Here is a 16871-nt window from a genome sequence, read left to right as displayed (position 1 = left end):
TAATGAAACTTTTTCAACAACTTTACATCATCATTACGAATAATAACGTTATATTTGGCACACGTCCCGCACAAATGTTTCGAAAAGCCAAAATAAATGTACGCTTATCAAATTTATTATTAATGTATGTTTTCATGCTTGTTAAAAAGAATTACTTTATATACATACATATATTTTTTTTATGTATTCCAGCCAACCTATCAAAATCGTGAAATCATAGAAGAGACTGTAAAAACTTCAGTACCCTACCAACCGCCAGGAAAAATGCCATCTTTGAATAATAATCTTTCAGAATTAGATACATTACTTCAAGATCTAAGTAATGCACGTTACAATTCTCATTCCATAGAACGTGGTTAGTATCGATTTATTTCAAATTTCCTTAAGTATATTTCAATTTCTTGTTTAAATTTTAATAAATTTTGGCATGTTGCCACTAAGTTGCTTTGAATATCTACATCTATTAATATAAATACTTGTAGACTATTTAAATTGACATATTTTTTAAAAATCTATTTAAGTAACATCGTCATTGATGAAATTCGAGTTCTAATGTTTTGTGCATGTATTTCAGATACAAGATCATCTACTGGAGCTTTAAGTAATGGTGCAATAAGTCCAATGATGAGATCTCCAAGTAGTTTATCAGCATCACGTCCAACTGTAGATGCTCTATTAGAAGAGTTGAATACTGCAGTACCAAATGGGTAATTTGTTTTTAAAATTTGATTACAACCTATAATGAAAAAAAATTATCCTTATTTCAAATCTAACGTTATGTTGAAATTAAATTAGAGAGTATGGTCATGAGGGGAGGGTAAAAGTTACAATTCAAGAAACATCAACGGAAGTTCAACCAGTTTATGAAAGTCATCTAGGGCAGCAAAATTCGTTAGAACGGTCGATTGAATCACATCGGAGCTACGCGAATGGTCATACTGCTAGCAGTGCAACGAAAGAGCTAGATGATCTAATGGCCTCTCTTTCTGAATTCAAGGTAAGTTTTTTTTTATCATCAAAAGCTTTTAAAATATTGTTTTGCTGAAGGGATTACTTCTATCGTATGTATCGACGAAAAACAGTAACGTTAAAAGCTTGCCTGCCCATTCTTGGATGGCTAAGTTACCGAAATAGCGTCTGTATTCCTCCATTTCGTTGGCAAATGAAAATCATCCACTGTCATTCTGTTTCCATCTCTTTTCTTACCGCCTTCGTCTTTACAGTCTCTTTTGCTTTGGAGTGGGGTTGAGAACCTCAAGAGACTGGATTTCATGAGCTTTTCAGTCAGTCTCGCAAGCTTACTAGAAGTCTAAGGTGTTTAGAACTTTTCTCTCATATTTTAACACTCGACTAATCTACAGAATTAATCGGATATTTTTTGTTTCTGCAATGTTTGAAATTAATTCATTTCACATAATTTAAATTATTTATGTATTACGATTATTATAATATTATTGAGTATATTTTGGCTTTTAGATAAATAGTAGTACTCATCAACATCAGACAGTGACAGATTCACCCTACGCAAAGCCGAACAAGGCAACGAAGAGTGCTTCAAGTCCGTTACCCACGGAATCTGGTGGATCAGCACAAACTCGCATTCACTTTTCTGAAACCCACACATCACACCAGTACCAGCCCCAGCAAGGCGAGAGTAGTCATACAGTGACAACAACCCACGTCAAGCAAAACCAGTTAGATTCTATGCTTGGTAATCTCCAAGCAGACATGAGTCGTCAAGGTATCAATACAACCCAGAAAGGATGCTGTAATGCTTGCGAGAAGCCTATTGTCGGCCAGGTTATCACTGCTTTGGGTAAAACGTGGCATCCGGAACATTTTACCTGCACTCACTGTCGTGAGGAGCTTGGAACTCGTAATTTCTTTGAACGAGAAGGTCATCCATACTGTGAGAATGATTACCACAATTTATTCTCGCCTCGGTGTGCCTACTGCAATGGGCCTATTTTGGATGTGAGATACTAATATTTTTTTAGATTTTTAAAAGTCTCAATTTTTAATCTAATTATTTATTTTAGAAATGTGTGACTGCTTTGGAAAAAACTTGGCACACAGAGCATTTCTTTTGTGCTCAGTGTGGCAAGCAATTTGGTGAAGATGGTTTTCATGAACGTGATGGCAAACCTTACTGTCGTGAAGATTACTTCGATATGTTTGCTCCTAAATGTGGCGGATGCAATCGCGCAATTATGGAAAATTATATCTCAGCGCTTAATAGCCAGTGGCATCCAGATTGCTTTGTTTGCAGGGTATATTTTTTCCTATTTCTTAATTTTTTTTTTCTTTTTAATTTTCAAGAATTAGGCAGCCAGGATTTCGATTGGTTCATTATTAAAATGATATCTTAATTGTTAATTAAATTATAGGATTGCAAAAAGCCTGTCTCAGGTAAATCATTCTATGCGATGGAAGGAAAACCAGTATGTCCCAAATGCGTTGGAATTGATGATGATGAAGAAGAAGACGAAGATGCTTAATGAATGAACTTTTCTTCAATCCTCTCTCGACTTTTATGTATTTATCATCTGATTTGCTTTTTAACCCCACATGCCCTCGGCCTCCAACCATGTGGAGCCCACCACCCCTCAAATGTTTCAGATTAGCAAGATTATGATGATAAATAACTGTAAAGTTTATTGCTTAAAAAAATAAATTATTTACATATTGCATTACACTGAAAACATACACGAATCAAAATTTATAGAGGTTGTTAAAGAAAATATTGCAATAAGAGAAAAAAATAATTTTAGTTCTCTTTTTGCATTTTTCTCTTATATTTTTTCTATGTAGATTGTACGTTACCATAATAAACTTTGTCACGTAATAAATAGATGAAAAAATAAATTAATTTAAAAAAAAAAAAAAAAAAAAAAAAAAACACATACATACACACAAACAAGCGTGGTTTATGTACCCGCTGTTTTAAAATTTTTTTTTAACTGCCTATTCTTATTTTTTGGGTCAAGGTCTAATTACTTTAAAGGTATAATGGCCTAGACACCGACCTTGAAAAAATTTGAAGATTCGTGGATGTATTGTATAATGCATGTAAATAATTGACAATATTTATTATAAGTATTTTTACATAATTACTCATAGAATATGCATTTTATGAACATTAATCATTTTTCGTTAGACGTAAATTTGAGGTATTAAACAGCAGTTCAGCTGTCGTATGACGAGATTTACTCAGTTTTGTATAAATGATGCTTTGTGTCTCGCCAGCGCCTTAGCGAAATCTTTGGCAGACTCATGATCTTTCGCCTTTTACATACATTCAAAAAAAAAAAAATTACTTAAAATTATTATTAATTCTGAAAATTCATTTTTTAATTGTTTACAAAGTTATCCTTATATTATTTGAACTTTAAATGATTGATTACAGGACTGTCGACAAAAATTTCAAGGCGGTTCTTTCTTTGATCATGAAGGTTTGCCATATTGTGAAACACATTATCATGCAAAACGTGGGTCCCTTTGCGCTGGCTGTCATAAACCAATTACTGGTATATAATATGACTATCTTACATAATTTCTATTATTTAGTTATTAAATAATTCTCTATATATATATTAGGCTGATTCAAAAAAATGGACTATTTTTTTTTTTCGATATCCCCCGTGAAATATATTCAGAGAGACAAGAAAAAATGCCTGTAAAAATCAGAGCTCTTAATATTAATATTTAGAGGTCGCGCATCGCAAATTTCTATTTCCCGTTTAAATAACATGGGAAATTTTATTTTGTAACCTTTGGAATTTTGTAGCTCACGGTGGGACCAATACTTTTAAATATTCAAGACATATTCTTATGGGAAATTTGGCGCTCTATAAAAAAGGTCTTTTGTAATTTTCCGATATCTTTATTTCTTCAAAAGTTATTTGAAGTTAAAGTTAGATTGACGATAAATTTTTACAATTTTTAAATTTTTTGACGCAACCATCAACTTTATCGGAAAATTTTATAGGACATTTTTTGTAAAGCATTTTATTTCCTACAACTTATCTCTGAGAAAATTTTCGATATTTCTCACAAGTCGTAAGTTATTTGCAATTAACTGGAAATCTTCTTAAAAAATCCAAATTTTGTCGCTTAAAATTAATTATATTATAATTTTCAGTTAATTGCAAATAACTTACGATTTGTGAGAAATATCGAAAATTTTCTTAGAGATAAGTCGTAGGAAATAAAATGCTCTACAAAAAATGTCCTATAAAATTTTCCGATAAGTTGATGGTTGCGTCAAAAAATTTAAAAATTGTAAAAATTTATCGTCAATCTAACTTTAACTTCGAATAACTTTTGAAGAAATAAAAATATCAAAAAATTACAAAAGACCTTTCTTATAGAGCGTCAAATTTTCCATAAGAATATGTCTTGAATATTTAAAAGTATTGGTCCCACCGTGAGCTACAAAATTCCAAAGGTTAAAAAATAAATTTTCCCATGTTATTTAAACGAGAAATAGAAATTTGCGATGCACGACCTCTAAATATTAATATTAAGAGCTCTGATTTTTACAGGCGTTTTTTCTTGTCTCTCTGAATATATTTCACGGGGGATATCGAAAAAAAATAGTCCATTTTTTTGAATTAGCCTAATTTATATATATATATATATTGGTGACACGACCAAATAACCGAGGACAAAATAACATTTTGGCAAAATGATCAACGATAAAGTAACTGCGACGAAATACCCAAATTTTATTCAGATAAATATATGTCATGTGAAAAAATATTAATAACTTTTGATAAGCGGGTACCGTACCATTCCAAGCATATGTGTTGGCCTATTTTCATAATAACACACATATAAAATCCGTGAAAAAAGGGTACCGTACCATTTCAAGCATATATGTTGGCCTATTTCCATAATGATACACACCCAATATCCATGAAAAAAGAGCACAGTACGATTCCAGGCGTGTATGTGTTGATCTATCTTCTATAACACACACCCATAATGTGTGAATAAAGGGCAAATTACGATGACAAAGTTATATATGTTCGTTCATTTTTATAATTGCACGCACACACAAATTAGTTCCATAAGTAAAAAACAAAAAAAAAATTTTAAATCTAATTAACTTGCAACAAGCATACTTTCCCTGTTTAAAAATATTGATTGAATAGAATTAAAAATGATGAAATTCGAATTCTTTTCAATAATTTCAATTCTTTTGTTTGTATATATAGATATTTAGTTCTAACTTACGATCTTCATCAAATTTATTTTATTCTTTAATTTATACAAATAAAAAAAAAAAAAAACATTCTTGTAATTTGAATTAGAATAAGAATTTGAATAACAAGTAGTACAAAAAAATAAAAAAAATAATAAATTAAAATCTATTTCACTTGAAAAAAGCATAACATTTTTATTTATAAAATCATTTCAATTTATAAATTTACTATGAATTGTATATAAATTGAGTCTATCATATGATTTTTATATGATAGATTAGTTTGTGCAAATTTATTCCTTTCAGGTCATTTTGTCGGGGTCATTTTGTCGCCGATCATTTTGTCGCTGATCATTTTGTCATGATTGTTTTATCGTCGGTTATTTTGTGTCGAAATTTTCAAATTTTTATGCTCCCATAGGCTCATGTGGTTCGAAAAAAATAAACACAAAAATATTCTCCATTTTAACCTGTGCCGCACAGCGATGTAAGTTTCTCATTTAGATAACATGGGGTTTTTGGCATTTAACGATTAATTTTTTATTCTAGCCAAAGTAATTGCCTTCAAAACATTTGAAACTCTGTAGGCTTTATTCTTATAACAGTAGTTATTTCTCTGAATTTTCACAGATTTTTAGCTACTGTAATTTCGGAAGTATAGCAAGATAACAAAAAAAAAAAAAAAAAAAAAATTATTTGAATCCGAAATTTTTTTTCAAATAACAATGAATCACTGCGCATCCTTATAGTATGATTAAACTTCTGGAATTAAGCATTTTCGATTAAAAATAAATGCAGTTAATTAAAAAATAACAAAATTTTATTTATTTGATTATACAGATTAATAATTAATTTTCATAACTATTCACCATCGTACATTTCCGGAATATTTTCAATTCTGATATAAACTAAATAATAAACTGTTTTTGGTTTTCTTTTTTAGCAAGAATATTACTATATTCTTCTATCAATTGTCGGACTTTTGTGGGAGACATCGTTGGATATAGTTTTGTTTGCTTACACACCGAATAATTTTAGCGATTTAATTATACTATAAGGGTGCAGAGCTATTTTTTTTCTTTTTTTTTTTTTTCATCTCGCTGTACCTTCAACATGATGGTAGCCTAAAATCTGTAAAAGTTCTGAGGAATAGCTACAATTATAAGGATACAGCCTATAGTGTTCAAATTTTTTAAACAATTATTTTGGCCAGAATAAAAAATTAATCGTGAATTGCCTAAAACCCTATGGTATTTAAATGGGAAACTTACATCGCTGTGCGGCACAGGTTAACATCGAGATACTTGAAAATTGGAGGGTATTTTTGTTTTTATTTTTTTCGAACCACATGAGCCTATGGGAGCATAAAAATTTGGAAATGTCCGAAATAAGGACCTCCCTAATATATATTATATATGCATACATATATATTTTTTTTAATGTTCTAGGCCGTTGTATCACTGCTATGTTTCGCAAGTTTCATCCAGAGCATTTTGTCTGCGCCTTTTGCCTTAAACAGCTCAATAAAGGGACATTCAAAGAACAAAATGATAAGCCTTATTGCCATGGTTGCTTTGAGAAGCTCTTTGGTTAATTATTACTAATCTAATTATTTAATAATACAAGGATAAAAAAATGTTTTCTAAATACTAAATGAAATAATATCAGTTAATTTTTATAAATTTTAAGTTTTATTTTGTGTTAAATAAATAAAAAAAAGGCAAACAAATAAACAAGGTAATTGTGCAGAATTGCGACGTTAATTCTTTTAGACTGTAAAAAATATTTTTGTTATTTTAGAAGTTTTTAAGTTCTAGCTAATTGAAGACCCCCGAGCGATAACAAAATGCAAAAAAAAAATCGGAGAATTTCCGCTTAGCGAATTCTTAGAATTAATAGATTTATACGGAATAAAACTTACATAAAAAAATTGTTTGTGATTTTACTAGTGAATGAAGTCATCTGAGCTTGAGTATCCGTACGGAATGTATACTGATATATGGATTTCTTTGGATTTAATAAGATTTGTTAATATTTAACAAATGGTTTATTAATGAACATGCTCAAATCAATATTTATTAACGGTTAACAAAATATTAATTAGAGAGCATTTTCTTGCACCAAAAAAATATTTATTAGTGTATAATAAATTATTTATTAATATTTAATAAATCATCTATTTGACGCAATTTGAAGATATAACCTGATTTTCTTAAAATATGAATAATAAAAATATTTAAAAAAAAATTATTTTAAATGGAAAGATATCTTTCTATTCATTATAATGAATAGTAAAGAAAAATAATTATCTAAATAATTTTAATTTATTTTATATAAAATATGGCCGTGCGACAACACTTACTTTTACTTTGTTAGTCTCTTGCTAATATATACAAGTACACATAATTGTATGCAACCATCTATCGACAATATTCGCCAAAGAATTATTTATTAACTATTAATAAATATTATTTGGTGGAAATAAATATTTATTCAAGTCAAAGAAGGCTTTATTAATATTACAAACATTTATTTGAATTAAAATAACGATTGATTTAATTGTAATAAATATTTATTTGTCTCAAAAAAGCTTCTTACAAGAATTTTAATAAATTTGGTTTAATACTCTCAAATAAATCCTTCTATCAGTGATAGAGATATTATGAGAACCACGAACTGTTAAAAACAGACGAAATTGACAAAAAAAAAAAAAAATAATAATAATAAAAAATAATTACGATTATTATAGTTAAAACCCTGTAAATTTATGATACAGGGATGGGTAACAAATAATAATATTTAGAAAGAAATAAACGAATTTGGGCTGGAATAAAACTAAAATTGTAAAAAATTAGAATAGTTTTGTACAATTTGTCAAATTTTATGGTTTTATTTAATTTCATTTAATGATAAAATGTTTTCAGAAATCAATTAGGTATTTTTTCTTACTAAAGAAAAATGTGTACGTGCACAATGTGGGAACCAAGATAAAACCATCTTTTTTTTTCCTTTTTCTTTATTTAAAGTCGTTTGTTTTGACAATTCACGGGTTAATACCTCGAAACGTTGAAGTTAATTAAAATACTTTCCGTAGGAATATTCAAGTTCAGAAAATTTGATCTGCTAGTAAAAACACTAAGAAATTTTCATTGTAAATTTGGATCCATATAAATCTATTTTCTAAGAATTTGCTAAGCAAAAATTTTCGGCTAATTTCCATTTTCTTTAACACTGAAAGGCCCCTAATCATTTATTTAAGATAGTGGAATGATGAACAAAATAAAGTAATCGCATAACATTAATTTCTTAGCAAATTAAAACCTTTTTTTTTTTTTAAAAAATAAAAAAGTAACTTTACAAGTGAAAACATATTGCATAATTACCAATGCAATACTAGTGTCTTCTATTAATCGATTTAAGTTATTTTGTCAGTTTTAACTTTGTTGACAAGACATTATAATCATTCACTTTTATTATGATTGAAACTATAATTTTTAATATGATTGAAATTTATAAAACAGAAGTGCTTTAAGAATAATTTTTGATTCACTAGCAATAGTTGTATTTATATAATGTGTATAGAAAATTATAAAAACTAATGACTCATTTTGTTCGACTATTATATTATGGAATTTTTTTAATATTTTTCATCAATCTTTTATTTTTAATTCAAATAATTTAATTACTTTTAAATACTAATAATTAATGTTACTATTAATACAGTATTAATATTACTATCAATAACTAATCAATATAGATCATATACCTAAAAAATAAAAGTATATATATAATATATATAATTAAGAATGAAAAAAAAATAAAAAAATCAATTAAAAACTTGTACTCTCTAAATAAATATTTGATCTAACAAAATAAATAGTTAAATTATAATAGGAAAAATCAAATCATTAAAACTTAAGTATTTATGAATGAGATATATAAATTTACAAAACATTTAAAAATGGTTGAATTAATTCATTGATTTTCCATTGTTTCAAAATTATTTGGCCAATTCGGTTTCTTACTTGAAGTATCTAGATTTCCATGTATTAAACTGTTTTACCCTGATTAAAAAAATGATTTAAACATTTGAAACTATTTAAAATGTTTCAAGTTAAAATTATTTTAATTCTTGATCCAAGTAGAGCAGAGTTTAGAACGGAAAAACAGATGTAAATGTAATGGCAACATGGATGTGCTCAGAAGAGCAATAAGTCAAATTAACCAACTCAATATACATAATAATTTTTTGTTACAACTGTAAATTCAAACTTTTAATACTTTACACTTCATTGGTTCAGACTAATTAGAAGACCTATATAATAAAAAAATCAAACCAAAATAAAGTAAAAGTATACACTGTAACTGGTAACTGGTGATTATGGTTTTACTATTAATGTTAACCGTAATATAAATTTTTGATATTACTTTGTAAGAAAAAAAATTTTGTTCATTAATGTTTGAAATATTATTCAAGTATCTGAACTTAGCCTGTTCAAAATTCAATTTTTACCGAGTTAGGCATTAAAAAATTCGAATAAAACTTCATTGATTTATTTGTTAGCTTATAAGACGTTTTATTTCGCATTTTAAATGAAATTACAAACAAAAATTGTGACCAGTTAAAACTTAGTTTTAAATAAATTCGAGTAAGTATAAAAATATACATAAAGTATTGTATTATATTTACATCTAAAAAATAAAAAAATTAAATATCCAGTGAACAAATATCATAAAGAATTTATACATTATTTTTATTTGTCAATTTAAAATTATTAATATTAAACAAGACTTGGAAATAATTCCGAAAAACTTTCGTGCCATAAATCTGTAAGTGCTGTAGTGCCAGTATTTCTCTCAATTTGTGGTGAATCGTGAGACTCATATCCACTATTTGAGATATTAGATTTAAATTTATAATATGCTGATTTGATCTCAGAGTCATCAGAATGAATGCTAGATGGTGACATAGAATCTGCCATTGAATAAGCAGGTGAAACATGATCGTTATACGAATAGGTCGGTGTCAAATTAGTTGATTCATCACTGCTAATTTCCTGGACACATTCATCTATCCTAATACTATCATCCTCTCCTGGATAAATAATAGTAATACAGTTTGTAGCCTCATCGTACGTTCCATAAACTGTGTCCATATCGTTAACAACTGGTTCTTGTTTAACTTTAACTTCACGTTTGAATAATTCTGATGGTGTTGATGATTTTTTTAAGTATTGAGCGGAGCTTGACTCTTTTGGATAAAGATTTAAGCTAGAACAGATTGGACTGGCTTCCACATTTTTTGATGTCTGCCCCACCATTTTTTTTGTATCATCAGATTCTTCAAAGGTATCTTTCTTGATGGTGACCTGAGTAAAAAATATAAATAAAAATTTAGCATTTTTTTTATAGTTCTCAGTTCTTTTATTTTAAATAATGTTTAATAAAATTTAGAAGACATTTTTATTATTAAAAAAAGTTTATATTAAATCAATAATTAATTAAGTAATTAATTTATTAATTATGATTTCAAATCACTGAAACAGTTTTTGCTCATAACAAAATTTTTGTTTAAAATAACAGATTTAAAAATAAAAATAACATTCATTTTTTTTTCTTAAAACATGTTATAGCTAATGTAGGAAAAAGTTGAAAGACATTTTTAATTTTATCAACATTCAAAAATGAATATTAAAAAAGTTAATAGTAAGATTTATTTATTATTAAATATTAATAACAAATATACTATTTTACCTGTTGATTTGGTCTTTGAGAATGAGCTTCCACTTCAGCGGTAACTTCTCGCAAAAGACTTTCTGCAAGCTCTTCGAGTCGCTCGATGTAATCATCACTTTGGATGTCTGCAAAGAGTTCCTCCAGAGGAGGTAAAGCGTCAATATCTTCAACAGTATCTCCGCACTTGCTGATGGTGTTAGGGACGGTGCCAGTTGAGTTGCCCCACCCTGCGGCAGAGGGTTAATGGGGGATACGGCTGATCCCAGCGCGGGTGCAACACAACCAACACGACCTAAACACATTGAGCAATAACGGTCGTCTGTTTTATTGATGTTTTTATTTCCTTCTTTCAATCTTTGATTTTCCGCAATTAATGCTTTATTTTGAGCTCTTAGGCTTGTACATTCTTCTGTGATAAATTCATTTTTTTCCATTAAAGTTCTAACTGTTTCTTCTAATTCATCAAGCTTTGCTTTTTTACGATCTCGAGATGTTTGTGCAGCAACTCTATTTTTTAATTTCCTAATGAAAAAAAAAAACAAACAGTTTTATTTGTTCAATTTCAATTTTTTTGTACCATATGGTGATCTTTAAGAAATACTTACTTTCTTTGAAGTTTTTCTTCCCACGTAAGATGGTCAAGTCTTCGTTTTTTACCTCTCATCCATACATCTGATTTGATAGGTTCACCATGTACATCTCCATAATAATCTTGTTGAATTTTTTGCATTTTTTTAGAGTCAACTTTTGCTTTTGTGGCTAAGATAGATGTAGTAAAATTTAAATTTCCAGTTGGTTTAATAAGACTACGTACTGGGCTAATCATTGGTGATTTTTGGAGCCCCTGAGGTAATGTAATGATCACACTCTTTGGCGAAATCATAATATGCCATAGATTTTTATTTACACGACCTTGTAAATATATTAACTGTTACTTTTAGTACAATGTGATAGTATAATTTAAACTTTAATCGTAATTTTAATTTTGTTTTAATCCAAATTAATTGATATCATATTATAACCAAACACATTGGAGTACAATATTCGATTACTTCGTATTATTTCACTCGTCATCAATTTTTTTTTCTACACCATACCTGATGAAATAACTCCTTCATACTGCGGAATATCGTGTTTTGGAGAGGGATGTAGAGAACATTCTAGTAGCTATTGAGGTATATGATTGGTTGAAAATTCAGCTAACTTTATGTGGCCGATTTTCATTGGCAGTATGCATTTGTGTCGTCGTCATAACTACGAATTTTCCATACAAATATGATTCATGATTTATTAATGACGTTGATCGACTTTTCGTGTTTTCATTGCATGTGTGTACAACAGTATATTCCACTTATATTATTATTTTTCTTTATCCAGTCATGAAAATATTGGTAATCCTTACAGAATCTTGGTTCTACATATTTTTGATTTTAAAAAATCGAACAATTAACAATTTTTTATATTTTTTTTTTTTAATTGCTCAACTTTACGGCGGATTAGAAACAAAATTTTTAATTTATATGAGATGCTAGCTTTACATTATGATAGGACCTCGAATTTTTATGAAAATTCAATTTTTACTTTTGAATAAGCAATATATATTTTGGATTTAGACACACGTATTTTATGATTTTCAACTTCCCGCTATGAAAATTAAAAATTAAAAAAAAAAAAGAGTTATTAGTTTTGGGATGATTTTCAAAGCTTGAATTTTTGACAGATGTCCACATGTTTTGAGGCCCAAGGAATCGTTTTTGACCATTTTCAGGTGAACATTCGTACGGGTTCTAACTTTGTCGTACGATATCTATGGAGTGAATTAATCGATTTAAATGTACTTTGCAGCAACCGAAAGGGGCCACATAGTTTTTAAGCTATTCGAAGAATAAAATTTCAAAAACAATTTTTTTTATTTTTATTGCATAATTCTCAAATCACTTGACCAATTTGTATAAAAATTTAATGAGATCGAAGTATGAAAAATCTCTTTTGATTGCTGCAAAGCAGTTATGAAATGTAGTACGACAAAAATTACTTTTTTTAAACTAAATATATTTTTTTTCGAAGAGCTCAAAAATGTTTAAACAACAACGTTATTGAGATCTCTGAGCTAAACAACAGTGGGAAGTTTTGGGGTCATCTCATAGAGTCAGCCATTTTTCAAATTTTTTTTTTTTTTTTATTATAAAACTAGAATTCAAGAAGTTAATGAAAAAACCAAAAATTAGGAAAATTGAAAATGGTCGGGGTCATGACCTTAGTGATTTGGCATGGGATGTTCCGTAAATACTTATCTAGTTTAATTTGATTTATAACTTTAGTTTTTAATAGCCACTTTAAATGTGTAAATTTTTTGCCATTGATAGAAAGTAACTAATAATTCTATTATTATATAATATTGTAGGAATATTTTTATAAATAAAATTCTCATAATCAACAAATAAAATCTTTTTTAAATTATCTACAAAATTTAAGGTATACAAATCTAAAATATTGAAAAAATAAAAAAGATAATGAAGATAACTTGAAATTTAATTTAATTATTTAAATCAATAAAAAATGATAAATTAAATTTTAAACAATAGTTTATTTTCATATCGATTTAAATTAATTGTTGAGTAGAAAGATCACGCAAGACCGTTTAATGTCATATGAGTATATCTAATAGCTAAATTATTATCTGATAAATTAACAAAGATATTCGTTATCTTATGTTAATAAATATAAAAAATATAAGTGTGTGAATAAAAATTGAAAGTGTTGATGCCTTTTAGAATTGGATGAAAATATTAAATAAATATGCAATAATTTAATTTAATTTACGATAATCATGTAAAAATTTAAGCATCGTAATGAATTTAAAATTTAAATGAATTATCGTTGTACGTTTCAAACTCTGTCTTGACAGTTTCTATAACTATTTGTATAAATTATTAATAGTGTTTAGAAGTTTTATTTCTAATATAAAAAAAATATTATAAGGGTTATATATTCACTATTCAGTATTGATAAACTGATAAAACAGTGAAAAACGTCACGCCAATTGGATGTATCCATGGATAATGACATAACCTATAAAACTATACTAAATAGTATTATTCCAAATAAAATATTTGACGACATGGCTTGTGAAGCCTGTGCAACTAAATTTACATTATTCAAAAGAAAAGTTAATAATTTTTCAGCTTGTATATTTTTTTTTCTTAATCTATTTTTATTTACATATTTTCTTGTTTATGAAAGAATAAAATAATTATTGTTACAGAAGCAATGTAAAGATTGTTTGAGATTTTTTTGCACAGATTGTGTAATCAGAAGAGGAGACAGAGTTCTAAGCTGTGATAATTGTAGTATGTTATCCAGGAGACCACTTATAAAATCTCAAGTATTGGTAATGAAATCAAAAGATCTCAAGCAGTATCTTATAGCAAAGAAAGTATCTCTTAGGGGATGCGTAGGTAAGAATTGATTTCTTAATTTTTTTTTCCAAGGTTTTTTATTATTCATTTTCAATTCAATTTATTACCAATAAATAGAGAAAGAAGATTTAGTCAATATTTTGATGAGATATGCAAATGGAGAAAGTCAAATAGACACCGAATTATTAAGAAATAATGTTTCTCAACCTTTGAGGTAATTGTATAAAAAATGTTAATTCCTGTGAACATTTTAATGAGCATTTTTTTATATTTTAGCAGACCTCAGGAAAGATATAATACACCACCTGGTTCTCCAGCAAGGCGATCAAGAAGTCCTCCAGTAAACTTAAGACAAACAGTTGAAAGTCCACAATCAGAACATCAGCCAGATTTTTCTTCAAGAAATCATAATGTGGATATAGAAGAAGTTTCATCTGAAGAGGATATCAGTCCAATGCAAGGTCCCGAACCATTGATAACAGAGCAAGAACAAGAATTTGAGCAAATACAGACAGAACTAGAGCAGGATGAAGAACGGGACCAAGAAATTGAAATTCAAGAAGAACAAAATCGTTCTCAAGAAAATTCTGATAATAGTAATCAGTCGGTATTTAATGAGCTTTCTTCGGTAAGCAATTTTTTTAATAATAAATATTTTGTACGATAGTTCTTACATTAGTTTTTATTGTAGTGGGCTGGTAATGTAAAGCTATCTGATATAATGGGAAGGTCAGATTTAGAATATCTTAATGTTAAACAATTAAAAGATCTTCTTAGATCAAATCGAGTAGATTTTAAAGGTTGCCTTGAAAGATCTGAACTACTTGACAGAGCTTCAAGACTTTGGGATGCTCATAAACGATCAAGAGAAGGCAAGTATAATTACATTAAACTATTCGAAATTGGTACGTCAATTGAAATTCATTTAAATTTTAAAAATAAAGAGTTGAAGTTTTTTTGTAAACATACAGAATTGCGTAATAACCATTTCATTGTTGTTATTATTATTATTACTATTACTACTGCTATCATATAATAATTTTTATAATAACGATAAAAATAAAAATATTGAGGTTCTTAATTTATATTTATAAAAAACAATAACTCAATTGATAAATCCAGCCTTATCTATATTTTTGTAGATAAAATTTTTTACTTATTAGCAAAAAATAGAATTTTTTTTTATTGAAAACTAATTTATGTCTTTTAGTGTTTTTTAATATATTTAGTATAAATCACTTAAAGCGGATCAAATTTATTTTTCCGGGAAAAAAAATTAAAATAAATGATTCTAGACTTCAATAATTTTGATTAATTTTTTTTCTTATATACTATTTCAAAGGTTAATTAATTACGTTACTCTGAATTAAACTAAATTTATAATTCGAAATTTGATTTCTTTAAAATTGATAGATCAATTGACTATACAAAACAGGACTTATTTGATGTTGTAGTAGTAACACTAATTTTTTTTTATTAAGTAGACAAATATTTACAATGTTAAATTGATCACTTTTTTTTTAGATTTAAATGCGGAAGGTCTTTACGATGAAAGTTTGTGTAAAATATGTTGGGATTCACCGATTGAATGTGTAATATTAGAATGCGGGCATATGGCTTGTTGTATAAATTGTGGCAAGCAAATGAATGAATGTCCTATTTGTCGTCAATATGTTGTAAGAGTTGTAAGATTTTTCAAAGCTTAAATTTAAAATGATTTAAAAATAGATTACGTTCAAGAATGTATAACTCTAGACTGGATATAAAAAATCTATGTAATTTTGTGTTCACTGATAATTTTAAAGATACCAGTTACATATCTTGATAAATTATTATTATTATTAATACTATTATTATTATTATTATCACGAATATTAATACTATTACTCAAATTTTCGTAACACTACGAAAAAAGTTTGTTATCAAAGAGCTTAAAAATAACAAACCAAATTTATTTATTTATTATTTTTTTGGTAAGTAATTTATTATACATATTTTTTTTTATTTCCAAACATCGAATTTACAGTAACGGATAATGTCTATTGAAAATATTGTATATAACATTTAATAATATTTTTTAATTTTCCTTATTACAACTTATTAAGAATTATTATTGTAATAAATAATTTTAAAGTAAACAATTTCTTGATAACTCAAATAATTATTTTAAAAACTTTTTAGTTTAAAAGTTAATAAAAAAAATATTGCACTATTACTGGCGTTGTCATTAAAATGATCGTTGTGTGCTTTATTAATCCCTACTAAGGAGGTTCAAACGTTACTAAATGACTCCAAATAGCAACTAAGCTTTTTCACTTTTTCAGCTGACAAAAGTATGATTAAAATTATTTTTAGGTAGATTTCTTTAGAAATTGGACCATTGCAATGGGTCTCATGATAAAATTATCAAGGAATTTCGCCACTATATATCATATTTTACCTAGTAAAGTCAAAAAATACCATCCACTCAAAAGTTTATATATGTATGTATATATGTATATTAGGGTGTC

At 27.4% G+C, this 16871-nt stretch overlaps 3 protein-coding genes across 7 annotated transcripts in view; 2 read left to right on the top strand and 1 right to left on the bottom strand.

Annotated features, from left to right (window-relative positions):
- Positions 1 to 6957, top strand: part of LOC103575940 (leupaxin) — a 62978-nt gene extending 56021 nt beyond the window's left edge. For 2 of the 3 annotated variants that reach the window (XM_014443559.2, XM_014443558.2), the window contains exons 3-9: positions 193 to 355; positions 575 to 707; positions 796 to 997; positions 1477 to 1974; positions 2040 to 2270; positions 3407 to 3527; positions 6655 to 6957. In XM_014443559.2, coding sequence (XP_014299045.1) covers positions 193 to 355; positions 575 to 707; positions 796 to 997; positions 1477 to 1974; positions 2040 to 2270; positions 3407 to 3527; positions 6655 to 6800 — 1494 coding nt within the window. In that variant the 3' untranslated portion in view covers positions 6801 to 6957. Of the gene's footprint in view, positions 1 to 192; positions 356 to 574; positions 708 to 795; positions 998 to 1476; positions 1975 to 2039; positions 2271 to 2387; positions 2873 to 3406; positions 3528 to 6654 lie in introns of those variants that run through there. The other variant, XM_014443560.2, reaches the window with a different exon arrangement.
- A 2982-nt stretch (positions 6958 to 9939) lies between these two features.
- Positions 9940 to 12101, bottom strand: LOC103575939 (uncharacterized). The gene is given in 4 exon segments (XM_008555944.3): positions 9940 to 10575; positions 10961 to 11228; positions 11231 to 11464; positions 11548 to 12101. Coding segments are annotated over 4 exon segments (1368 nt in total). The 5' UTR covers positions 11826 to 12101; the 3' UTR covers positions 9940 to 9987.
- A 1529-nt stretch (positions 12102 to 13630) lies between these two features.
- LOC103575938 (E3 ubiquitin-protein ligase RNF34) lies at positions 13631 to 16376 on the top strand. Of its 3 annotated transcripts, none has more exons than XM_008555942.3 (6): positions 13631 to 14111; positions 14208 to 14400; positions 14479 to 14575; positions 14638 to 14989; positions 15053 to 15233; positions 15886 to 16376. In XM_008555942.3, exons 1-6 carry the CDS (start codon positions 13998 to 14000, stop codon positions 16065 to 16067), a joined length of 1119 nt encoding a protein of 372 aa, XP_008554164.1. In that variant the 5' UTR covers positions 13631 to 13997; the 3' UTR covers positions 16068 to 16376. The 3 variants fall into 3 exon arrangements, with proteins under 3 accessions (XP_008554164.1, XP_053595352.1, XP_053595353.1); XM_053739377.1 differs by having other exon boundaries at positions 13632 to 14111; positions 14641 to 14989; XM_053739378.1 differs by having other exon boundaries at positions 13634 to 14130; positions 15886 to 16375.
- Positions 16377 to 16871: the final 495 nt, after the last annotated feature.

The sequence above is a fragment of the Microplitis demolitor genome, chromosome 5 (assembly GCF_026212275.2).
Source record: "Microplitis demolitor isolate Queensland-Clemson2020A chromosome 5, iyMicDemo2.1a, whole genome shotgun sequence".
Lineage (NCBI taxonomy): Eukaryota > Metazoa > Arthropoda > Insecta > Hymenoptera > Braconidae > Microplitis > Microplitis demolitor.
This window is presented reverse-complemented; position numbering and strand designations above follow the sequence as displayed.